The sequence below is a fragment of the Zeugodacus cucurbitae genome, chromosome 6 (assembly GCF_028554725.1).
Source record: "Zeugodacus cucurbitae isolate PBARC_wt_2022May chromosome 6, idZeuCucr1.2, whole genome shotgun sequence".
NCBI lineage: Eukaryota > Metazoa > Arthropoda > Insecta > Diptera > Tephritidae > Zeugodacus > Zeugodacus cucurbitae.
In genome coordinates this window covers 55,338,446-55,365,844 of record NC_071671.1, presented here as the reverse complement: position 1 = coordinate 55,365,844, position 27,399 = coordinate 55,338,446, and the positions used below count along the sequence as shown (strand labels likewise).

At 35.2% G+C, this 27,399-nt stretch overlaps 1 protein-coding gene across 2 annotated transcripts in view; it reads left to right on the top strand.

The window, feature by feature from the left end:
* The window catches only part of Sema-2a_1 (semaphorin-2A), a 220,006-nt gene that overhangs the window by 51,960 nt on the left and 140,647 nt on the right, over positions 1-27,399 (top strand). For both annotated transcript variants that reach the window (XM_054234520.1, XM_054234519.1), the window contains exon 2: positions 14,027-15,198. In XM_054234520.1, coding sequence (XP_054090495.1) covers positions 15,012-15,198 — 187 coding nt within the window. In that variant the 5' untranslated portion in view covers positions 14,027-15,011. The remainder of the gene's footprint in view (positions 1-14,026; positions 15,199-27,399) is intronic.

The following is a 27,399-nucleotide window of genomic DNA, read 5'->3' as shown; positions in this document are numbered from 1 at the left end:
ACAAACTAAAAGTAGTCTCCCTTTCCCGTTACTTTATGTTTAAATAGCTAGTTTACTCTCACGAAAATTTATCGTCATCTTGTCTGCCTCAAAATCGGAAGACCAACAGAATTGCCTCAGAGCTTTGAAGAGCTTTTAGTGCAGAGCTTTTGAGAGCATTCTGATTTCTCGTCATGACTTTGGGCAACATCCTATCTTATCAGTTTCCTAGTGAATTATTAATACTAGCATTGTTATACTCTCGCAACAATGTTGGTAGAATTATAGTTTTGTTCACATAACGATTGTTTGTAACACCCAAAACTAAACGAGTTAGATACAGGGTTATATATACCAAAGTGATCAGGGTGAAGAGTGGAGTTCAAATCCGAATGTCTGTTTGTCCGTCCGTCCGTCTGTGCAAGCTGTAACTTGAGTAAAAATTAAGATATCATGATGAAACTTGGCACACTTATTTCTTGGCACAATACGAAGGTTCCCTTTGCACCATAGGACCACTGCCACACCCAAAAATGGCGAAAACCGAAAACACATAAAATGACATAACTAAGCCATAAATAAAGCTATGGAAATAAAATTTGGTATGAAAGATCGCACTATGAAGGGGTATATTTGGATGTAATTTTTTTGGGGAGGTAGGCGTGGCCCCGCCCCCAAATAGGTTTTTTGTATATATCTCGGAAACCAATAGAACTATATAAACCCAACTTTCTTCAGTCGTTTTTTTAGTCACTTCTTAATACAGTCCAAAAATAAAAGAAATCGGATAATAACCACGCCCACCTCCCATACAAAGGTTAGGTTGAAAATTACTAAAAGTGAGTTAACTCACTAACGAAAAACGTCAGAAACACTAAATTTCACATAAGAAATGGCAGATGGGAGCTGCACTCAGATTTTTTTACAAAATGGAAAATGGGCGTGGCATCGCCCACTTATGGGTCAAAAACCATATCTCAGGAACTACTCGACCGATTTCAATGAAACTTGGTTTGTAATAGTTTCCTTACATCTCAATGATATGTTGTGAAAATAGGCCACGCCTACTTCCTATATACCAGAACTTTGAAGACAATCTGAATCGTTTACTTTACAAGATATAAAGTAAGCACTAGTGAAGATATCGGTGCTGAACTTTGCACAAATACTATGTTTATAGTGTGGCAGCCCCATTCTAAAAATCACCGAAATCGGACCATAGGTTGTCAAGGCCCCATATATCGAACATGAGGACCTCGGTGTTTTTAACCTAATATTATGGTTTCCAACTTTCAATTGTCTTTATACAATATATATGACGAATATGTGCATCAAATTGTGTATTATATAATATAAATAAAGTTAAATAAATAAATTGTGAGAGTATAAAATGTTCGTTTACACCCGAACTTAGCCCTTCCTTACTTGTTTTAATATATTAATTAGATTGCCAAAGATTATTCATTTGATATTTCATTTTCTTGTATATTCGATAGTTTTGAGAGGCTGATGTTTTTCAAAGACAATCAGAAGCGTTGTAGATGTTGAATGTAGCCAAGCGCTTCTGAAGCAACCATTTCTACAATTTCGTAAAGTAACATCCCAGACTTTTGAAGTACTACTTCTTAGGAAAGTACAACACTTATGATTATTTGAGATGGGGGCTCGTATAGTCAAGTAGTACTACCTTGGCTCTCTATTAATATATAACATGATGCAAGAGTTCCCTGTTTTGATATAACCGAGATCCCTACTACAATATTCTTCATAGGTGTAAATTAAATCAATGATCACTTTTCATTATCGCTGAATTAATAGGGCGATATTATTAATGATTCCATGGTTTTTAATTATTATTTAACGTTTTTCCAGATATCATTTGAACTAATAGTTATCAAAATACTTCGTAACGCTGTCGAAGCATTAAATTTTGGATAATCTCAATTTTTATTGCAACGTTTATCCCGCTAAAGTTATTGAGAGGCTTCGCATCTTTGAAATATCTATTAAATATTTCTTTGTATTTCTGTAGTCTGTATTTAGATAATCGATCTTTAGCATCTGAGCTTACAAGTTGAGATGGAAGATTTGATAAATACTAGACTTCTAATGTTGATCGTCATTAAAATAACGAATTTAAGACTTTATGTTATTTAACTGCCATCCGTATATTATGAACTCCATAAGCTTGCCAGATCTAAGACAATAAAATCTTTTAAGACGACCAACAATAAAATCTTCCACAAAATAAGCCTTTGCCATACAATTGAAAAATTTGTGCTGCAACTTCCTTACTGTTTTTAATGATATCTTGAAGCGGCCAAACACGTCTCTCCATTTTTATAGCGCCCATTAAACGAAATGTATATCAAATTACTACTGTTTGCAAAGCAAAATAATTTATTTACTAAAGAAAACTGAAGACGGCAAACAACCAAGCGACACAGCCGGAGAAACAAGCAATAAATGAAGCCAAACGAAGTGCCAAGAAGTGCGGACTGTGCTTGATACGCGCACTCATAAGGAACATTATAGACGGAACAGACGACGATGGACCGAACAGACGGCCACTGAAGAATGTAAGCAGGCAACGCGATGAGTCAAAACTTTTGATGAATAGCCTTTTAATGGGTTTACAAAAAACTTTTTAGTGCCGTCGCACGTTGCAATGCATCAAATGTTATTGTGGGCTTGTGGACTTCTGCACCCACAAATCCCGAGAAGGGATTGCAAGAAAATGTACACGAATAATAATAGTAGTAATAAAGGCAATTGCAAGTCGGTGAGGTGGGGCTGTTTGCTAGTTGCAGCAGGTCAGTTTGTGCGGGTTGAAGTGGCTGGTTGCCATAATAAAAAAGTTGAAGCGAAGAGATGATGAAGGAGCTCTGATAGAACAAAGATTGCCGTTGTAAAATTCTTAAACAAGTTGCCGCTGCCACTGCTGCTGCCAAGTAACAAAGTTGCCACAAAGCAATAAAAATTGCATACAAATGAACAGCATTGACGACGTTTGAGAAAATGAGAGAGACACTCACGAAGAAAGTGCAGCGAAATAAAAGAATTCTACAATAGGCTAAAGTAAAAATAAGAAACAAACAACAAAACACAACTACACAGAAGAAAAGTTGCAGTACGTGAGACAAACAATAATCAGCAGCAAGGCGGAGAAACAGCAGCCAACAAGCCAGCTAATAGCGGCAGCTAAAGTGCGGAGAGCCAAGAGTGCCTGCGGGGTGCTTACGTGCGCCTGCAAATAAAACGTTAGTCGGCTTGGGAGCTGAGCTGAAATGAGATTGGCAGGCAAACTGAAAGTGAGCTTGCTCGGGCGGCATTAGGGACTACGCAATGCTTAACTGATTGCGCTGCAGACAAACGGACCTGGTCGCGGCCTGCAAGGTCTTGGCCAGTGCGGCAATCAAGCGATACAAAGAAACAATCAAAGCTATGAGTGAGGAGAGTGAAAGAGTGTGGATGTTGTTGCAACATTGTACAAGTTAAATATGTATACAATTTATATTTGCAGTTTAAAATGTATAGCGTGCGCCTAAATGTATGCTATACATATACTGAAGTATACATTTAGGAGGCAGTGAGTCTGTTTGTAAGACTGTGGAGCTGCTGCTGCTACAGTTAATAGAAAATGTAATTCGATGCATTCACTTAATGTTGGCAATCAGCGCGAAACGAACGTCAGTCAGCAACAGCACTCCGCCACTTTTCCCCCCACTCAGCCAAAGTACTGCCGAAAAATTTAGTGCTGCTGGCGGCCGTCTTTATCAACATCCACAGCAGGCAGCAACAAGGCGGATTTAGCAGCAACTAAACAATGAACCTAGCGAGCTGCTGTTGCTGCATAATAAAAAAAAAACTAAGTAAAGTAAAAACAACAACAACACAGTAGAATGCTGGTCGCAAACAGCCGACCGACAAGAGCATCGCGTAAAAAGCGTGCGCTTGCAGCGAAGTGAGTGTGTGTCGGCAGTTAAACGTGTGCACGCTGCGATAACAGGTTCTTTTTTTTGTGTGAGCGACGCGCTGCTGCAGCGCACGCCTCCTTTTGCCACACACATACTCCTTGAAGCGCCGCATGTCCTTGCGCTGTGCCACCAGTCGACTGGTCGCCTGGTCTGGCTGTTGGCTAACTTATTGCATACAAATGCAGGGAGTTTAATGTAGATGTGAGTGTGGAGTGTGTGCTCTGCTTTGTAACTGTATGGGTGTTCATGTTTTTTGTTGTTAATCCTTGCAAACAAGTAAATGCGTTGTAAAGCAAACACGAAAAATATGTGCAGCAGGAGGATTTAAGCAAAGTGTTGCAAGCACATTGTTGTTGTTGCATTGTTGTTGTAAAGCATGTTTTTGTAGTTGTTGTTGCAACACATTGTTGTTGTTTTTATGATGTCGGGTGCTGGGCACGGTAGCTAACGCCAGCACGCGACTTTCCGCACGCTTGGCTAACTCACCAATGCAGGGTTGCTTGGCTGCATGGTTGCCTTTGAATGCGAAAATGGATGCGGATGGCGAGCAGTTGATTGCTGAACGTTTACATTTGCGCGAATGGCGCTAAGATGGACTTAACAACAAACATTAGTAATGAGTTGGCAGTGCCGCCGCCGCCGCCGACTGCCCGCCTGTCTGTCTGTTGCGCTGTCGCTCAGCATTATTTGATGTCGACGATATTGTTGCATTGTTGGGGTGGTGCTGCTCAGCTACAGCCGCTCACTGTGCTGGTGGTGGATTATCCAGGGAAACATATTAAATGCACATAATAATAAAGACGAATAAGGAGAAAGTCAAATTGTCGGCAAAGTGTTCGCGGCACGTAACTAATCAGCAACGGCGGTGGCGGCATAAAAAACGGACGAACGGACGTATGGTACTTTTGTCGTGCGGCTCAAACACTCAAATGGTGGCATAACAATATTTGCAACATATGGAATTGTTGTAGTGTGGCGGAATAATGTAGCGCTGTGCAGGTGGTTGATAGGCGATAAGCTAAAATGTGTAACAATGTATTTTCATTTTTGTTGTTTGACGTTTTATTTATTTAGTTGTATTTTGGGACTTTTTTGTGTTAGCGAATGTATTCTCTACAGAATTTTTCAAGGCTGTGAGAATTGTATGGCGTGGCTGCAAGGAAGCTTGAAAGCAATAGTAGTTTTTTCGTCTCAGAATTAAATAAAAAAACACTAAATATTAAATTTGGTATTGTTGAAGCATTGAAGCCTTGAGAAGTGTTTAAAAAAAATTAACTGAGTTATTGTATTTACAAATGACTATTTACAAAAATTAAAAAAAAAAAACAAGTAAGGAAGGGCTAAGTTCGGATGTAACCGAACATTTTATACTCTCGCAATTTATTTATTTAAATTTATTAATATAACAAATAATTTGACCCACATATTCGTCATATATATTCCATTGAAAGTTGGAAACCATAATATTAGGTTAGAAGCACCGAGGTCCTCGTGTTCGATATATGGGGCCTTGAAAACCTATTGTCCGATTTCGGCGATTTTTAGAATGGGACTGCCACACTATAAACGTAGTATTTGTGCAAAGTTCTGCACCGATATCTTCCCTAGTACTTACTTTATATATTGTAATGTAAACGATTCAGATCGTCTTCAAAGTTCTGGTATATATGAAGTAGGCGTAGTTGTAAAGCGATTTGGCCTATTTTCACAACATATCATTGGGATGTAAGGAAACTATTACAATCCAAGTTTCATTGAAATCGGTCGAGTAGTTCCTGAGATATGGTTTTTGACCAACAAGTGGGCGACGTCACGCCCATTTTCCATTTTGTAAAAAAATCTGAGTGCAGCTCCCATCTGCCATTTCTTATGTGAAATTTACTGTTTCTAACGTTTTTCTTTAGTGAGTTAACCCACTTTTAGTAATTTTCAACCTAACCTTTGTATGGGAGGTAGCCGAGTTTATTACCTGATTTCTTTCATTTTTAGACTGTATTAAGAAGTGGCTAAAAAAACGACTGCAGAAAGTTTGGTTTATATAGCTTTAATGGTTTGCGTGATATGTACAAAAAACCTATTTGGCCCTTCATAGTGCGATCCTTCATACCAAATTTTATTTCCATAGCTTTATTTATGGCTTAATTATGGCACTTTATGTGTTTTCGGTTTTCGCCATTTTGTGGGCGTGGCAGTGGTCCGATTTTGCTCATTTTCGAAAGCATGGTCCTATGGTGCCAAGAAATAAGTGTGCCAAGTTTCATCAAGATACTCAAGTTACAGCTTGAACAGACGGACGGACGGACGGACAGACAGACATTCGGATTTGAACTCCACTCTTCACCCTCATCACTTTGGTATATGTATATAACCCTATATCTAACTCGTTTAGTTTTGGGTGTTACAAACAACCGTTATGTGAACAAAACTATAATACTCTCTTTAGCAACTTTTGTTGCGAAAGTACAAAAGTACATATATATTTAATTTTTGAGCATATTTCTCAATAGAAAATTTGTATTAAACATAAATTACTAGGAAGGATTCAATGAGCGTTTCTTTAGTCATTCAAACCGAACTAAAAAACAGCGAAAATATCGAAAACTTAGTGTTATTCACTTCTATAACTATATATATATTATAAAAAGTTTAATTAATATTAATTCTCAAATTTGAAATAAGACTACAAAAAATTTTTGAAAACTTTAAAAAAATATATTTAGTTCAAAAATTTTCGACTCGGCAACTCTATTTAAAAATATACAAAAATCTGAAATTTCAAAAATTATAATTAATTGCTTTATATTTATGTGGCTTTGTTTAAAGTAACCATTTTTTTTTCCTAGGGCCACTTGTAGACACATTAAAATCCTAAGGAAAAGTAATACCATACGAGTATATGTATATTATTTTATGAGATACTATTGTGAACATATAGAGAGAATTATAAGAAAGAGTTGAATCCCATACATGAGAGAAGTATTCATTTCAGTATTTGTATATGTACATATATATAGCTTAAGTTCTCTGTAAAATATTTTACAAACCAACTGCCTTTTCTCCATCTGTTGTGTAACTTGATCTCACACGACACGTTAAGTGGACTTTTGAGTTTCAACCTAACACTGAATGGATAGTTGTAAAAATATTATCGAATTTCAGTAATTACACCCCCAATTAGAAACTATAGTTGAACTTCCCTAACTCGAATCACCATAATCCACAAAAAAAAAACATCGAGTTAGAGAGACCTCCGAGTTACAGAAGGTAATTTATATGAAATTTGACTTCTATTGCCGGTTCACGAGAAGTTATGAAAAACTGCGAGTTCTGGAAGTTCTACTGAATTTTTGATATTGGTCAAAAAAGGGTTCGTTCCTGTATTTATCACATTTAACACAAATCGCTTAGTAACAAGTTTCCTATAAAAAAGTTTTAGCTCTCCCACTGCAGGTATTTTTGATCCTTTCTCTGTAAATAGGAATAAAGTTGGGTTTAGAGGATTGTAGTTGTTGAGTTGTTAGAGAGAAATGTTTGTTAAATGTTTTTGCGCGAACTTTTGGATTATGTTTTCCAATATAGTGTGTTCTTCAACTCATTATGTTATGACTTGAAGAAATAAAATGATCATGGTGGTTGGAGGAAATCAACCTATTTGCGAAAATGTATTTTCTAGTAAAAAAATCTGTTGAGAAATATTTATTATTTTGTTGTATTCAGTATATTCAGTATTTGATGTATAATGGTCAAATTCAGGGAGATTTATGTGTTGAATTTCAAAATTTTTTGGATTTGCTTGACATGCCGCCGCATCATTTACATCTCAAAGTTGGATTCGTCATTATTATGTAATTATGTCGAAACTATGTAATTGAACCCTGATTGTGAGGCAGCTATCGAATAATGTGATAGTTGCAAGGCAGAATGCTTGATTCCACCAATTCTTCTGAGTTCCAACGATTTGCTATTTCAGTTCAAACGTATTAGTTTCCACTGAAACTTGCATTTGCGATGTCAATCAACAGGTCACACAGACAGTCGCTGGAAATGTGTGACATAAATCTGGAAATGCCATGTTTTTCATACGGTCAGCTATATGTGGAGTGTTCACGAGTTGAAAAACCATCTTCTCTGTACATTTACGCTCCGGAACAGAAAACAAAAAAATGTTGTTTATCAAGCTGCGTTACATTGAAAAAAAAATGTAGCAAAGTCGAAAATAAATGCTTTTCAATACAATCTAAATTCAACTTTCTTTCCTTTTCAAAACAAATAATTTCACGCAAGGCAACGCCTGTGGGGTCAGCTAGTAAATTAATAAAATTCTCGATTGCAATATTATTGCTTTATTGAGTGATCACCCGTCAGTCCAAAATAACTAAAACCCACATTTATAGTTCTCTTTTAAACAAATTATAACAAAAGCCTAGTATTTTAAACGTTTAAACTCTAACAATTTCACACTGATTATCGTCATACTTTTCCTTTTCGCATTCTCTGCGCAGCATTCACTTAGCCACAAGCATTTGCTCTGCCAATCGCACTGAACCATGAAATAGCATTGTGCCATTTTCTTCCTTAACTCCTTTAACGTTCAACTCCACGTCAAATAGATTCTTTAGCCAATTAAGTGATGAGGTTAGTTGAGAATTCTCTTTTGGCTTCAAATATATGTACGAGTATATGTACACACGGTACTTTTGTTTGTCTTTGGTTGCACTTTGTTAGAATTTTAAAACCCGCATTGAAGCAGTCAATCGACTAATTCCACATTGAAACATTTCTCTTTGCGTGTCTCTCTATGTGGATATGTGTGTTGTTGTTGCAGAGCCATGTACATTGAGTTGTAATGAAGAAAATGTTGCGGTAAATTCTTGTAATATGCAGAGCATGAAGGCAACTAGTGCAGATTACTCGAAGTTTTTACCTTACATATTAGTTTATATTGAATTGCTTAAAGTATTGATGGAATTTTGCAATAATTAGTGTGCAATGTGCAGAGTGTGGAAGAATTTAATTTGTTGGCTCTTTAGATAACCTCAATATATAAATATATTTTATTAGATTTTATTTTATTCAGAATTTCGAGAAATCAAATGGTTTAATATATAATCACTTGTAAGCAATCATCCAGAATTATTGATTATTATTCTCTTCAATATATACATTTGTATATCTCATAGAAAAGTTTAATGATATGATGATACCATGAGGACTTTTAATTAATATTTTCTTGGTATTTTATCCAGAACAGTAACAGGGAATGCCTGCCTCTTTAAGAATCCACTACAGGTCGGTTGCCTTCATTTTAAAATCGTTTCAACATAAGTTATGGTATTTGAACAGTTTATGCATTGACTTCGGAAAGAAAAAGTATTTTATATTACTATGGGCTCTCAAACAACTAACAGACTCTGAAAATATGTAACAACAAATCACGTTTTGGAACTCTCCATACAAAGTTTTTCGAATCTTTCGATATCTGTCTATAGTTAAACAAAGTTCTGTAAGCCCAAATGAAGGAAATGCCTAATATGGAGTTCCAGGATGAGGTACAGGTACATCTTTAGAACAGAAATATACCATGTAAATGGTAGATAAATCAACTAGTAGTACTATCCCAAGTATAGTAAAAGTCATGCGAAATTTTATATTATTATAATTTATAGATAAAGGGAACAAGAAGCACCTTTCGTAAAACTCAGTATAAAAATCTAAGTTTATTAACAATAAATTAGATTTTTTATGTGCACAAAAATAAGTAATCGAATACAAATATGGTGTTGTAAGAAAACGATATATGAATTCCTATTATCCAGTTCTTATAAATATTCATACATACAGGATACCTATATTTGACAATGGTTGGAATATTATGGTTTAATATTAGTAGCCCACGATAACAAGCCGTATTTCGGATTAAGTATAAAATATATTCTGCGGTAGAGAGAAATGAAGAGAGGTTAGGCCGATCGACTTACTAATCGCCATTTTTTTAGTAAACAGAATTTTTACAAGATAGTTCCGTAAGATCTATAAAACCTCACCGAAATACTGGAAAACTATGTAACTCCTATTCATGCAGTCATAAGAGACAGAAATAAGAAACTTGACATAAAATAATTATATATTAATATATCTGGCAAATGAGATTTGGAATACTTTTGGTTCAATCATTGGTGATAAAACATTATTTTAAAATTTTAAAATATTTTCAAAAAACTATCTTCAGTTAATATTTGGAATTTTTACCATAAAAATGTTAAAGAATTTGAATATTTGAATATCCGCATTTTCCCTTTATTAAATGCTTTATAAAAAGTGTTACAGTGATCGGATTTAGTTTAAACCAGCAAAACCTTCCTGGCCATCAATCCCGGCTTGGCCACTGTTTGAGACGATTCACCGGCATTTGATCACGACCACTTTAGCTTGATATTGTCGTGTGTGATCCATTTTTCGTCGCCAGCCAGCATCCCTTTCAAAAATGGATCGAATTCGTTCCGTTTCAATAGCTTATCGCAGGCGTTGATTCGGTCCAGAAGGTTTTTTGCGTCAAATCATGCGGCACCCAAACATTAAGCTTTTTTGTGTATCCAGCCCTCTGCAGATGGTTTAAAATGGTTTGGAGACTAACTTCCATCTCTTGGGCGGTGTCACGAGATACCACATGCCGGTCTAACTCGATGTTTTACATGATTTGATCGGTATTCGTCGTCACAGGTCTTCCGTCGGCTGGCTTATGCATGGTGTCATTTTCACCCGCTCTGAATCATCGAAACCATTCCTCCGCAGTTCGAAGTGATAGAGTACCATGCCTCAAAACACCATAAATCTCACTGAATGTTTCTCCAGCGGATTTGCCTTTAACGAAGTAACACGTCTATAACTGTTGAACACAATATCCCAACTAATCATGCATAGCGTCGTTTTGTAGGTTATGTCAAGACCTTTCAAAGATTTATGTATGGTATTGCCAGATACGAGCTCTGTAGCGCTTTATACATAGCCGCAAAATGCGAAAGACAAAAAGGCGGAAGGGAGATATTTGCCAACGTAATATCTATATCTAAGCTTAGTCAAGAGTTGTGCAGTTACCTCTGAGTTGTTGTAATAATGAAATTAATAGTAAACTTCTTTATTTATTCTTCCAAATCAATTTCATCCCCTTTAAAGTAATCCCCTCCCGATGCAATGCACTTATGCCAACGGATTTTCCAATCTTCGAAACACTGGTTGTAGTAACTTTCCGGGATGGCCTTCAGTTCCGTCTTCGCTGCGGCTTGAATCTGCTCTATCGTATTAAACGGTGTCCCCGGAGTGATCTTTTGAGCTTGGTGAACAGCCAGAAGTCGCACGGCGTCAGATCCGGTGAATACGGTGGTTGCAGAACGATATGGGTTGAGTTTTTGGCGAAATGATCACGAATTACGAATGAATTTTCGGTACCAGTCGAGATTTGACGCGCTTGAGGCCCAATACATCCTTCAAAATGGTATTGGCTGAGGTATCGGTTTTTCAACACCTAATCTTTGATTTGTTAAACGTGAGCTTCGTCGGTTGAGGTTGATGGTCGCCCTGGACGATCTTTGCCTTCGACACGTTCACGGCCGGCTTGGAACTCACCATACCACTTGAAAAAATTTTTTTAGACATACCCTCATCACCAAAGGTTTCCTGCACCATCCTCAACGTATCGGCAGCAGAAAATTGATTCCGTAAACAAAATTTAATGCAAATTCTTTGACATCGACATCGCAAAAAACGAAAAAGTCACTTTTAGCAGCTCACAAAACGACACGTATTTCAAACTCTATTGAATATTTTGACATAAATGTGACTGATTGTACTACCGACCTAAAAAAAATAATTCTCCAAATCCTTCGACGCGCGCAGTTTAAGTTTAAATGTCACCTTATTTTTTGGGCACAGTATATAATTTCGAAAAGTATATCGCCTAGTATTTTAAAATTTATGGAGACATATACTAAATATATATTATAGTCAAGGTAAACTACTTCTACTTTGTCGAAAGTCACGCGTTTGTAATTAAACTACAGATAATTCACTGAAAAAATAAGTTTCTAACAAAACTTTTTCATAATTCCTTCAAAACTACTTTTCAACCGATCTTCTTAAATGTCTTGTAAATATTTCCAGCAAAAGTCCGCCAACCATATGGCTTTTGTAAACAAAAAAATATGAAAAGAAACGTGAAATTGCACAAAGCAACCGCAGAAAAACTAGTTTAAATTTGCAACATATTAATCTTGCTTACCACAAGCATGAAGCCTTGACATTGTGCCACTAAATTGAAATTAATTCGGGGTTAAAATAACAAACACACACACCCAACAGTACCATGCGCGCATACAAACGTGGTAAGCAAGGCAAAAAGAGAAGCGCATTAGTATAGATTAAGCGCTAGTTAAATACATATAGCAACACATATATATGAACATACACATACATATAAAAATACATAGAAACACACATCAGACAACTTCATCCTTGCTGCCATCCTTCCCTCTACAGCAACCAACTGCAAACATCTTCTTCTGTGAACGCCATGACGACAACGGCTGCATGTGTGTAGTAGTTTGCCTTGCGCCCGAAAGTGTGCTAAACGTACGGCTGCTTTACTGCTTAGCAACACCTTGACGTCACCGTACACCTTTCGCGTGCCACAATGGAGATGAGACGAGACTTTTGTTGGCAATCGAGACGCGCTGCGCTGTGCTGTCTGTCTGTCCGTTCGCCCTCATGTCTTTATATCTGTCCCTCTGCCTGTCTGTTTCTCTGTTTTGCAGGTCGGTTTGTCTGCCTGCTAGTCTAGCAGCGCGCATAAGACCACTCGTCTGGCAGTTTCAATGTCTAACCGGCTGCCTGCCTGCCTGTGCTTATGTTCGTTGCTTTGCAAGTCATATGAATTGTCTACTCGTTGACGACGCGCGGCGGTGGCACACGGCACTGCGGCGGATGAGTGACTTATGTCTGGCGTATAGAAAACTCAACGTTCTTCACGGCGGCACAGCACAGCACGAAGCACATTGTGTGCGGCGAATGAATGAATGAGTGTATGAATGGACCGCGAAAAATGGAAGAAAGAAAGTCGCAAAAAAGCAAAAAACAACAAAAAATGTGATTACCAAAACTAAGAGTGAATGCTGGCGCAAAATATCAAGCGAATAATAAAATGATGTGGAAAATTTGCAACATTGTAGCAGGCAGCAGGCGTGGAATATAGTTGAAGCCGCCTTGAAAGCACGCTACAGAAGGCGCTGAAGACTTGCTCACAAAATAAAATTAAAAAAATATTTCGCACAAAGTCCCTAAAGGGTTAAGCTGGCCGGTTGACTACCACTTTAAAGCCGCATGCTGCCTCCGCAGCCAGGATTAAAACAACTTAAATGCCTATATCACAACAACAATACATACAAAGATTTACATATTTACACACACCTTCGCGCCGAAGCGCCTAAAACCCCACTTCTTCTTACAGCATACACCTGCCAACAAAACGTCTGCGTCGACATTGACTTCGCTGCCGCTGTCGACGCTGCTTCACTCAGGCTGCAGTTGCCGCAGCTGCTTAGCCTTGAAAAATTCAGCCTCTGCCGCTCGTACTCTGCACAACAACACTACTTGTTGTTGTTGTTGTTGTTAGGCTCCTTATAACGCAGCTGTTGAAGGAAATCATGTTGCAGCGCATTGTAGTCGTGCGCCCGGCGAGCAAAGCAATGAAGTGTCTCGCAATCAAAGCGACAAGTTCAATATACTACGCTTGCTTTGCGCAAATAAATGCGAAACAGAAAACACAAAAAGAGTAGAAAAGCAGTAAACTGCTCAGACAAATATGCAGCGAATTGAAAAAATATAGACAATTTGCTTGAAAATCCTTCGCAGGGATATTTTCACTTGACTCACGAAGCATAAAAATATCCCTCGTTTATGCGCAGGCGTTTATTCTCTCGCTTGTGCTCTTTCTACAAATTATGCTCTCTATAAATTACGCTCTCAAATTACGCTCATTAAATGCCTTCATTCAAAAAAAATTTTTACTCTCTTTGCAGTTTGCTACACTCTCACACGCTGAGAGCAACGTTTGAAACACCTGAGCAAACGAGCGAATTATACAGACAGCTCGTGCGACCAACGGTATGTGCCGAGTCAATGAAACTCCACTGAGCCTGCAGACAGCGTAAAAACTCGCCGCTTTGTTCGTCACTTTTGCTGTTGCGAAATTGTCTTCACCGTTATCGTTGCCGGTGTGCAAGTGCTCGTGAGCAAAACAAGCTCGTTGATTTTTCGCCGCAATTCAGTTATTACCGTTCCAATGAGACACTCGTTAACTTGCTTCGTTTTTTCGCCGTACTCGAGTCGCGTTCGTGTGCCGTTACTGTTGCGTCTGTGTTAGTGCCTCGTTGGCGGCGCTGATTAGTCGCTTGTTGTGTGTTTATTTAATACAAATCCTGTCGCTCAGCGAACTCAGTTCGTGTTTGAATTTCGTGATGTGCGGTTATGAATTTGCGGCTGGTATGCGTCAGCAGCAGAAAATCGTCTAAACGAAATATTGTACGTCGGAAAGTGGACTTCAATGAAAGCCGAAAATACGTGCAAGATTAAGATATGCGGTGATGAACGAAAATTTTGTGTGGCAAAATATTTTAGAATTGAAATTCAGATAACTCAAGTTGAGTTTAGTAAATGAAAATTGAGTTGGAAGGCAAAAGAGAAGCTTTCTGATAACTTGTAAAATAAAAAAAAAAAAAAACAGAAAGAAAATAAACATATAAGAACAACTTAATAACAACCAAGCGAGTATATAAATATTACTAATTAAAATAATATTAATCATAACAAACGCTCAAAGTATGAAATGAAGTGCTCAAAATATCTCAAAACCTATTGAAAGTGCATGAAAATTTATATAAATTAAATATTGAAGCTATTATAGTGGATAAATTCAAAAGTGAAAATTGTTTATCGTAAAAAGTTTAAGAGTGAAAATAAAAGTAAATATTTAATACTACAAGAAAATTTAAAATATTGTCAAAAATGTGCTCAAAACACAGCTGGCACTACGGTTCGGCATGTACGGCCGTAACACGTTTGCTCACCTCAATAATACTGTTAGCTCTTGTGGATTACGCCTATTCGGATTATGAAAATACATGGAATTTATATTATGAACAACCTTGTTGTTTGCGTACACCGAATGTACATCATATACGACATCATAAAGGTGAGTAAAGTGAAGTTTTGAAGAAGTTCTAAGTTGTATGGCAAAGGTGATATGTAGATGTAAACAGAAGTTGTACGAAAATGAAGTTAAGGACATGAAGAAACAGAAACAGAACAGAAAAATAACACAATTTAGAAAGCTCAGAAAACAGGTTTAGTGATTATACTATAGTCTACTTCTAGGCGCTCACACTTATGCGCCTATATAGCTAAAAGAAATTTTTTGAGTGATGTATGCTTGATGGAATATGGAAAACACGAGCTTAGAAAGAGGAAAATTTAACATTTTCATGCATGAGATTAAACAATAATTATGTAGAACTCTGCATTTTTGTATCCCAATTGTTGATGCGACCCAAAGTGATAGAATTGTAATGGAAATTTAATAATGTTAGGCTACTAAAACTAAAATTTATTCATAAAATACACCTTAGTACTTAGTGAAATATTGATAGAATGTATATATAATGTACAGATTTAAATCATACAAGATTATAGAGCTGACTTTTGACGATGAAGTTGGATTGACAGCTATTTCTCAGTCCATCTCAAAGTATCCCATGATATATAAAGAAAGATAGATTTAACTCAAAAAATTTTATGGATGCCGTATGTTTTTTTTTTAAACTACCTATTCTCATTTTAATTAGACAAAAATAAGTTTCATTCGATTGTCCTATTAGACTTTTTGGCTTCACAAAAAAACCTGACAGCTGAAAATTCTTAAATTGGCTTAATTTCATATGCTTGTGTTGTAGCAGAAAAATAATCGCAATATTTTGGCATGTGCCATCATTGACAGTAGACATTAAAAACGTTATTCTGAGTTCCCAACCACACCTTATATATGGCATATCAATGAAATCTCCATTCATAAACAACGAAATACTTAAATAGAATACTGTTATAGCTTGTTACATTTGTAGCAGTTCGAAATTCTTCGAGGTTGTTTTATGTGGATATTTATTGGGAAATATTTCAATTGTTACAAAATTGTGAAATAATATTGGTCTACCGAAAAATAAATACTTTAAAAATATAGAAAAGTTAACAGACGTTTCAAGCATTCTAAAGTCTATAAATGAAACATATGTCATTCGAGCTGTCCAGTGAAGTGAATTTGTGACAAAAAAATTTTCAATAAAATTATTGAAAAAAGGCAGTCTAAAAAATGTTTCCATACAATTTCTTAGTTGATAGAAGGAAAATCTTCGCTTTCATACTATAACTTTTATATAAAGGTGCCCTAGATATAACAAGTAAATATTGTTGACTTGTCTGTTAAATTGAAAGAAATCAAAAAGTGAATTTTCATTTTACCTACAAAAATATTGCTTGAGTGAATTGCTATAAACACGTTTTCGCTGATACTGAAAGTCATTCGTCATTAGATTGCTATGCTATAAAGCATATATTGTGAAAGTGATAAGAGAAATTAATTTTTTGAAATTAAAAATTAAATTTATCAAAATTAGTGCCAAAAATTTTAGAAAAAAAAATGTAGAATATTCGGCCTAAAATCGTTATACGACAACAACAACAAAATGATGACAACATCAGTATAATTCTCAATTAAATTCTAGAAAAATTCTAATTATTCTATATACGAATATATTTTTGTAATTTTTACACCAAATCTCAGCAGGTGATTATGTTGTATATTGGTGACTGTTTTGAAAATCCTAAACCATTAAACATGCGGTTTTAGGTGAAGAAATATATAAAGTGGAATTTCTATAACTTGAAGATCTCCATAACTCGAACTCTTGAATTGGCGATAGATGTCAAATTTCATTTAAATTTCATTCCATAAATCGAACTTTTCGACCAGGGCATGATACAAAATTTAAAATTTTATTATCGAGGAACAATTTTAAAATCGTAAGAGAATAAAAAATATGGTATTAATCTTATGGATTGCATAAATCATGTAACAAAGGCAAGGGATACAGAGCTCAAGAGGCAAACAATAGCAAAGTGCAAAAAACAAAATTAAAAAAAAAAACATAGTTAAAACAGTGATAAGTCTTTATTTTAAAGCTTTTGAAAAATTTTATTTTTTAATGAAAAATTCTATAACTCGAAGTCTCTCTAATTCGAAGTTTTTTTGTGGATTATGGTGATTCGAGTTGGAGAAATTCCACTGTATATAGATATCAAATAAATTTATACCATTATTTTTCGGTATATCATCAAAAGTGTCCATGGCAGCAGCACTCAAACTGTTTGACATTACTTTCAAATAATAGAAATCTAGTTAGAGATGGAAAAATTTTTACAAGTAATTCTAGTATCGATACTTGCAGTTCCTTTCAAGTTTTATTTTGCCATTTAGTCACCAGAAAGAGATAATTTCAAGACAGGAAACTGTGTTAAAAAAGCTAACCATAGAATAAAGTGAATTGAAATCCCTCAAAAGAAAAAGCTTAATTTTTGTAAATTAAATTTATAGTTCATTGAATTGAATTGACTTGAAAAAGTGAAGTGTCCAGCTCGATTCTAAAAGGGATCCCACGAAGCATTAGTCTATATAGAGAAGACCAAATGACTTGAAATGTAAATGTGGTACTTATTTAATAATGATTTACATCAGATTTTAGTCTATATGTCATTATAATTTTGAAAAAAAAAAATCTAAAAAAATTAGAAAAAGTTAAAAAAATTGATATGTGCGTATTTCGTGAAATTTTCAATGGTATTTTTACTTGTGAAACTAAAGAGCAAACTATTCTCTCATCATTATTTTCCAAGAATCTTTACAATCCTGTAATATACAAGAAAATATTCTGCAGCAGATTTGATATAAAGCACATGTAATAATATGAAATATGTAAGAGAGAGCTATGAGAACAACACTCATATTTATAAGATATTTAAAAATGGAAAAAAATAATAAAAGTCCTGTGACAACTCGCATTGAGCATCTATATAGTATAAAACGTTTTATCATAATTTTTATCCACGCCTTGCTCTTCAAAGCACACATTCTCTTCTAGTTGCTACTCAGCAACTTTTCTTTAGATTATACTGCTTGCCTGTGCACTGAGTTTCCTTAATAAACCAAAGGATTTCCATTTTTTCCCACATTTACTCTACAATTTCATTTCAATTTGCTCAAATCTTTTGTTTAGCATTTGCTTAAGCAGTTTGTTAGTTCTATATTTTAAAAGTATATTTCTATGTTAATCGTTTTTTCTTCTTATCCGTTTCGCCACAAAATTTATCTTTGTTGTGCACTCGCACTGCTTATTGACATTGTGCATTGTGCTCAGTGGAGTTGCGGTGTGTGTGTGTGTGTGCGAGCGTGCAGCTCAGTGTAAATCGCTTAACAAAATTATTTTACTTTAAGCCGCTTTTGCTATTATTTCTTATTTCTATGGCATTGTTTTCCACGCCCACATTTCGGCAAAAACGCGTCGCCCGGACAACTCTGTGTCTTTGCTGCTTTCAACGTTGTGCGGCAGGCGGTTTAGTGTTTCATTTGTCTTGCGAAATTGTTTCTCAACGTCTAAGCTTTGTTGTTTTTGTTAGTGTATCTTACTGTTTAGCCGCAATGATTTTCTTCATCGGCTTTTAGAAGTTTTCTTCGCTCGCTCGTCACCACCTGCCACCTTTGCTTTCGCATCCTTTCTGCTTACGCTCTACAAACAACTGTTACTTTAGCCGATTTTGGGCGCTTCGCATACACTAACAACAACTACAACAGTTAGCGGCACTTGTAATTTGTTGTTGTTGCAGGTTTATTGAGTTCTTACACAGTTTTACTATCAACTTTTTGACCAGTTTCTTGGCGTTCTCCTCACTCTTCATCCGCTGCGTGTGCACCTCGTGTGCGTCGTCTTCGTTCGTTCTTCGTTAGTTCGCTGACTGGCTACAAAATTAAAAAGTTTCTGTTTGTTCTGATTTTTTGAAATTTTTTCCTTGCTTCATCCATATATTTATATTCTGGCTTGCTTGCTCTCCTTTTCTCCTTTGGTTATATACATAATTGGACTTTGAAGTTTTCGCTATTAGGGTCTAATTAGTTTTCAAGTGTTGTTTTTATGGACTCAGAATTTTATTTTTTTTCTTGCACTTCATGCCACAAGACGCGCCTTTGATTTCTTTCCTGCAGCAGCAGCCTTTGCGTTGCACAAAGTTGGTAAGATTTCCGGCTGTTGATAAGTTGAAAGTTGAGATTTCCTATTTTTTGGGGTTAATTTCACAATTTATTTGCTGGCATTTTCGCTTTTGGCTCGCGTCGATCAGTTTGTGAGCGACTCGAGTGTGTGCGCGGTGGAGCTGGGTGCTGTGCCACCATCATTGACTTCACTAATTATGTTTCAGTTAATATTGAAAATATACTTTTTTTCCTTAGATATAAGTATGTATGTATGTCTATAGTGCCACTCAACTCTTTTGGCATGCCATTTGAAGCGCAGATTTGTCAAGGAATTTGTTTTTCCCGCATTTTGGCGTAAAGTGGATAATAACAGTGTCAAGCGATGAGCGTATAGCTTTAGTAGTGTTTGTGGGTTATTCGTAGAATAATTAAGAAAATTGTTGAAATGGAAACTTTTTCTTCTTTCAGTCAGTTGCTATTACAAAATCGTATGAAAGCTGGAATTTTTAATTAGGCATTCACCAGAAAACCTAGCTATTTTTTATTGAGAAGACACAATGCTTCAGAAATAATATTTAATGCAAATAAAATTTAATGTTGAGATTTGAATGAATTACTAAATAATGACACAAATAAATATTGGAAATTCAACCACATTGTCATATTTGTGACACTCACTCTTTGAAAAAAATTTTACTAGGAAAATGTAGTTCAAAATTAAAAAAAAGTAGCGGTACAAATGGGGAACTTATATTCAGTGTTAACTTCTTCTGAGCCCTTCAAACTCAGTGTTTAACCTATCCCATATTTCATCACCTCAAATGGCTTAAAAAAATTTCGTTTCTTGTATTTTTGAGTTGCCTACATTTAGGTGCAAAGAAAAGCAAACAATTTATTCTTCTTAATACTTTTTTAAATAATTTGTTGAAATGTTCTGCAGAAATTAATCTCAATTTATCTTCATTTAGCCTCCTGAATATAGAAATTAAATACCTTGTCGATTTATGTATAATAGTTCCAATAAAATCTTAGCATTTTTGTCGAAAATATGAGAAAAAGAGACCGAACAGAAATAAAGAGAGCTGAAGAACGATAATAGTGAGCCCTTATTACCAATATTAATGGTAAAGTTCGATAATAGACAAAGATTATCAAATAGTACAAAATCATTCAAATTTTCTCAAAAATAGTACAAGCCGTCATCGATTCGATATTTCTCTGCTCGTTACCTTAGAGTGCTGATTTTTTATAAAAAAAAAATTAAAAGCGAATCCAAGAACAGTTTAATGCATGCAATATAGCGAGTTTAATTCGATAGAAGACAGTAGAAGAATCTCATTGAGTGCTATAAATGTTACTAAGATTTACGACAAGTTTTCCTATTATAAATAGTTTAAACGTCAAATATATGTTAAGGGGTTAGGTGCGTTTCAAAATTTAAAAAATTGAAGAAAAAAAATCTTTTGTCTTACAAAATAGTGCAATATGTTTAAAATATTATACAAAAATATCAAATAAATGCAATATTCTATGAGATTTCAATTCAAATGCAAAATTTTTAACGCGTCGGTGGACACGCTAACTCCAAAAATTATGAACCGATTTTATTCAAATTCAAATTTGCACACATCTTTGGAATAACATCATCTAGTTAATGAACGAGGGGTTTTTTATATATTATGTTATTATAACTATGTTTGAGAATATATATGACGGAAATTTTACCAAAAATTTAGTTTTTTGGCTAAAACTCTGTCAAAAATTCAAATTTCAATATTTTTTTCCTTAGTTCATTAACTAGATTTATACATATACTATCGAAATATTTTTTGTTTTTAGTTGAATGATTTTGGATGAACCAATAATAAGTTATGTTGTCCACCGCAGGATCTTTTCTTTGTGGGCACGTCATGGGGGATGAGGTGCCAATGGCTGAGTTTTCACAAATGCTGTTTAAATATGTATCTTCGATACGCTGAATTGTTTAAATGAAGTATACGATTGTATATATTTAAAAAATACCCACGTTTTTAGCCTCTGAAACCCACCTAATCCCTTAAGAATGAAAATACAAATATTGTTTTATTGATTTAAAAAAATTCAAACTTAAAATAAATGATAATTGTTTAAGATTTTGAAGCTGTTCGAAGTCAAGTTGTTACTAAAATGTTATTTGCGGCGATAAGTTAAATTTATTCTCTAAAACAGAAGTGATACTCAATTGTGCTAATTTGCTTGAACAGCTGATATAGCTTCTTCGATTCGCTACGAACGAAGATAGCTATAGTTTTGAATTTTTTTTTAGTAATTTTGGCTCTGTTTTGTTAAGGGGCACACCTAGTGTAATGGCCTAATAAAAAAGTGATTTTTGGGAATTTTTATTTAAAAAAATACTTTATCAATTATTTCAAAAGTTTAAGAATATATACATGTTTCAAGAATATACAGTGAAATTTTTGAAAAAAAAAAAATTTTATATTTTTTAAGTTATTGTCGATCTCTAACGGCGCGAAAAAAGGTACTTCACTGCTGCAGTGATTCCGGCCTACTGCGTGCATGAAATGTAAAAAAAAAAATTCTCCTTCAACTAGATAATACTGTCTGTACAATGACCTACGACAAAAAAAAAATCAAAAATTGACAATATGGCGACTTTTAAAAAAAAATAGTCGAATTTTACCCAAAATTTTGGTCGTTTTTGGCCTGCTAAAATTCGATTTTTTATCAGATCAAAAATCGATAGGTCATTGTACGGAGAACTATATAAAGAACATGTAAAAAAAACTCGATAGTGATCGGATCATTTGTTTTTGAGTAATCACTGCAGCAAATTCGGAAAATGATGTTTCGTGAAATACGCGTTTAAAGTAAATGATCGTATTCACTGTTACCGAGCGGCTGCTCTTTAAATTGCTATAACTCAAAAACTTTTTGAGATATCGATTTGAAATTTTAATATGTTATTTTTAAAGGTGTAATCTACCGAAATATGAACAAAAAAAATTGATTTTTTTTTTGAAATTTCACACTAGGTGCGCCCCTTAAGCAAAACAGAAGCTAATATAACTAAGTTTATTTTAGTTCATTCCGTCTTATTATTTATTTAAAGTATTTTAGTTTCTGTTTTCCATTTTTCTCTCATTGGTTCCCTTTGACCTATATTCACACTTGTGCGAAAAACGGAAATATTATGAATTATTGAAAACATTTATTATTCTATATATAGATATTTATATTAACTGTGCACGGTTGCATCATCAAAATCTTTCTAACCTCTAATTAACAAATACTTTCAATAGAACGATTTTAAAATTATAAGTTAACATTTCTCGTCTGTTTTTATAAGAGAAGCTAAATCAATGAAAATAAAGAAATCCAAAAACAAAAGAAATATCTATATGAGTCCTGACATTCCACCAATTACACTTAAAACATATTTTCTATGATTCTAACCTATTTTCTGCACTCACGTACTATAGAAATTATATAAAACCAAGAAAAACTTAGCGCCAAGCAGAAAATGATTTAAAATGTAAACAAAATTTAATTAGAATAACTTAAACACATGAAAAAACTACAAAAAGTACATTATTTTAATAGAGAATATATATTTTTTGCTTAACGCCGCAAAGTATGCTACAAAAATTATAACACAACAAAATATATTAATAACATTTTTATTACGATAATTAATTGCCCTACATCAGCAACTATCCGAATAGCATAACTAGTTGCTACTTAACCGCCTCTACAATACACACATACATACACGACAGCCTGAAAGCATACTACTGCGTTTGTGCATGTGCTTGTGTTTGCTGCAGCGCCATTACGGCGCACTTGTGCCACAAATTGGCGGTATGCAGGTGTGCTGAACTGGAGCGCGAAGTAAAACTTTCGCATAGCACAGATGTTAATCACCTTAATATAAATGTGTAAACTAACACGTGAGCTATGAGAGTTGTAGTGCAGTAGTGAGCAATAAAAGCAACATAACGGTATATAATGTATGTATGTATATGAAAAACTGACAAATAGCAAATAAATGAGTGCGCTAAGTACAAGGTAGTAGTACACAACTGCATGCATAAAAGCTGACTAATGACTGACTACATGTCGATTGGGCAGACGCCCCAGAGAATTGGAAAATTAACTAGCAGAAAATTGTAAAAAAAAAAATTAAAAAAAAAATTGAAGAAAAATAAATAAAAAATAGTAAAAAAAGAAATTAAAAATAAAAACAAAAATAATAAAAAAAAAAATAAAATAAAAAAAACTGTTAAAAAACGGTAAATTAAAATTGCAGTAAAAAATAAATGATCTCAATAGCACTCGACACTCGCAACGCGAAAAAAGTTGGGCGCAGGTGCTTTGGCTGTCGGCTGCCTGTTAGCTGCTGTTGGCCGTTAGCGTAATAAGCGCTTACGTTAACTACATAGTAGTAGCACCATCGTCGTATTGCTGTAGCCGTCCGTGAGTGGTAGCTGGCACGCTATGCTTATGCTGGCGCATCAAACTTGGACAAACTTTAGGTTTTTATGCGACTTTTCAGTGCAATTACAGCTTAAATTGTTGGTTAATTACGCGTTCACGTTTGTTCGCAATGTATATGTGTGTGTGTGAATATATATAAATATACGTGTGTGTGAGTCTCGCTCACCGCTACACTTTAGCGCGCGTTTTTTATTTACTTTTGTATTTCATTTTCATGTTCTTTTGCTGTTTTTTTTGGCGCGCTCCACTTGGGAGCACAGCACAACACACACGCACAGCCATTAAACTACTTTGTAAGCAATTGTGTGTGTCTGTGTGTGTGTGTACATTGCGGTTCGTTCTTGAAGTTTGCTGCCGGTGGTCGCGCCATCACCACTCGCTCCAGATGCCGCTGACAACGCCATGTTTCGTTGGCGTTTTAATTGCTGCTACTGCTGCTGTAGCGCCACAAAAACGCAAAAGCAACAACAAAAAACGCAAAAATAAAAAATAAAAACGCCAAAAGCAACAACAAAAATAACAATAAAAAAACGTAAAACCAAATGTAAACATATTTACGTGTTGGCACGCAGCTTGTTGGACGAAAGTTTCTTCTCGGCGCAACCGTAGAGACCGACTGACCACCATCTCACGCTTTAGTATATATTGCCACTTACATGGCATGTAGCATGGCAGCGGCAAGCCAGTAGTTCTGCCAGCCATCACCTGGTCGTTGTCCGCGGCAGGTAAAAGTTTTTTATTGAAAAGTTTAGCATTTCATTTTCTTTCATTTTTTTGTTTTTCTTTTAGGAGCGTCATTCGCCGCTGGTAGTTAACTCTTTTTCGTGCTTTTTTATTATTATTTTTCGTGTAATTTTTGGGTAACTCACGCAGCGGCTGTGGCTGTGGCGGTGCCTGCGACGTGACTTACTACAAGAAATGAACACAACTATTTAGTAATGAAATTGCCGTGTCCAAGGTGCAAGTGAAATTGTTCTACGGTGGACAGTAGGGTGGAATCGATGAAATTATGGACAAAAATTTGTTTTATTTGATATTTTAAAATCGATAGATGATCTTCACTCATATTTTCACGCACTTCTCTAATAATAACTTTTATTTTTAATACGAAAAGCATGCGGAAAGTCACAATAACAGTATTTAAGCCATTTATCGACAATAGCGCCATCTATGTTTTCATACAAGCAATATATGTTTTTTTTTAGAATGGAATATAGAGAATTGGGGATTTATATTAGATTATTTTTGATTTAAGTTAGGAATAATTAGAGAATGAATGCATGTACTGATTTATTCATAGAGGGTTCCAAAAGTTTAACTTCAGTTAATTCCGATTAGCTGAATCCTTTAACATGTTCTTCTGACTTGACTTCATTGCTTTATTTAAACTCCAAAAATTAATACCAAAAACACTTTTTCAAGGTTTTCTAATTGGATTATCTATATTTGTAAAATCGGCCCCCTTTGTACTCCCTTTCTATATAGTAATTTACGAATATTTACTATTAATCGTTTCGAAAATACATCATTATTGCTAAATCAATTGATAATACCACTTAGATTTGCTATTAAATGGGTCTTAAACCCAATAGTAAAACTGCCAATTTATGCTCAGTACATTCGGAACTATCATTAAAAACCATATTTTACAAAATATTGTGTATTTAAATTTTTTTTCAATTTTCAACGTGATAATGAAATTTAAGTTTGCCAAAGCTTTTTTTAAGCTTCTGGAAATCTTTTTTGTTAGTAATTGAACCTATCTTAACTTTTTTGATATTCTAATCTAGAAAGGTATTTCAAGTAGCTTATAAAGAAAGTATTTCGATTAATTATTACTCGTCTCCATGAACTAAAGTCATACCTAGGAATCACTTCTTCGAAAAAAATCACAAAATCTTCCTAGGTGTTGAATCTTCCCCTACTGCTTCGTTGGAACAAGTAATTTTCATCAAAACGAGTTTTAAAAATGTTCCGCCTTGTTTTAGCTGTAATCTACATATTTCTGACCTATATCCATCGTCAAAGTTTGAGATCTCATACTGGAGATCTTCACATTTAAGTTTGGAACATCTTCCATAAGCTTAGACTTTGCATAGCTTTTAATAGCCTTTCCAAATTCGAAACACTGTACAACTATGCTGAGAACACCTTTTCACTTCAATACCAATCCATTTGTATCCACGCATTTTAGTCTACTTCTCTACAATTTGCCGCACCGCACCTTTCTCTTCCATCCGCTGTACTACATACTAAGTTGTAAGGCAAACATTTGTCTTAAGTTTATCGTTCTAGCACCCGTTGTTCTATGGCAATTTGGAAATAACGGTATCACATTGTTGCTGTTGTACGCCGCTCGTTTCTTATTACACTTGTTAGACAGGCACTTGTTTGGTGTTGTTGTTGCTGTAGGGATACATTTTGTGTACATTGTATATACGACAAAGTGCGTGCGTGATGCCAATAACAACAACAATATGCCACAATACTCGTATATATGTAATACATAGATTTTCGAAAAAGTTTTTATGCTTCTTTACAGTAGCGCTTAGTTTTATGTCGCTACGCAGCAGCAGCAGCAGCCGCTTTGCCACCTTTTTCAAGGTTTACTTGTTGTTTGTGTTTGTTTGGTTGTGTTGGTTGGCGGGTCGTCCGTTCGCTCGTTTTGAAGTTTTCATCTACATTTTCGCGGCCTTTTTTTGTGCCGAGTTTTTTCGGCTACTTTTTATTATTGTTCGTAGCTCGTACTTATATATTTTTTTCATTTTATGAGTCGCTTGTTGTTGCGTCGGTGGCTACCTACCGGCTGTGGTCCGTTCATAAGATTGGCTATTAAAGTTTTGCTTGTGTTTCTTTAATTAACAGCGTAAACATTTTAATATTTTTTCCCCACGCGTCGTCCGGCCCCCGCGTCGCCTCCATCCACAGCGGGCGCGCTCATCGCCTTTGGACATTGCACATTCCTTTTAAGGCCTTGAGACGCTCGTTCGCTTCAATGGTTTGGGTCGCCTTTTAACACATTTGTTTTTGGCTTATACTTCTGGAAATACACTGTTGTTGTAAATGTTGTTGTTTTATTTAAAGTAATCTTCATACTCAATTTCAATGCTCACACTCTTTGCATTTCTTCAATTTAAATTTTGTGAAAAATAATTTCTGCAGACTTCAATATTAACCGATTTTCTCTTTTCTATTATTATTGTTGTTGTTTTATTTTTCTTGTACAGCTGGTTGTTTGGGCTTTATCTTGCGGTTTGCATTGTAACCACTATTTCCTTTAATAACCTTAACACTCACCCACAATTTTTTCTTCAACCCGCTGAGCTCCCACAGTCTGGGGTCAACCGCGCCTAGGGAGCTATTTCCGTTTTCGGTTAGTGCGTCTTCCTTTTTTCTTCGCATTTTTCATTTTATTTAACCAATATTAACCAGCATCGCTTGTAGTTGTCCGGTTTTTGGCGTTGTTTGATAACATTTTCTATTAGTTGTTGTTGTTTTAGTCTACTAGCTGTATTTTCGGGTTTCTTTATTTACTGTCTGTGCCACGAATGGGCGTATGTAATTAACACAAATACCAACATGGCAATTAAGTGTTAAGGATATTAT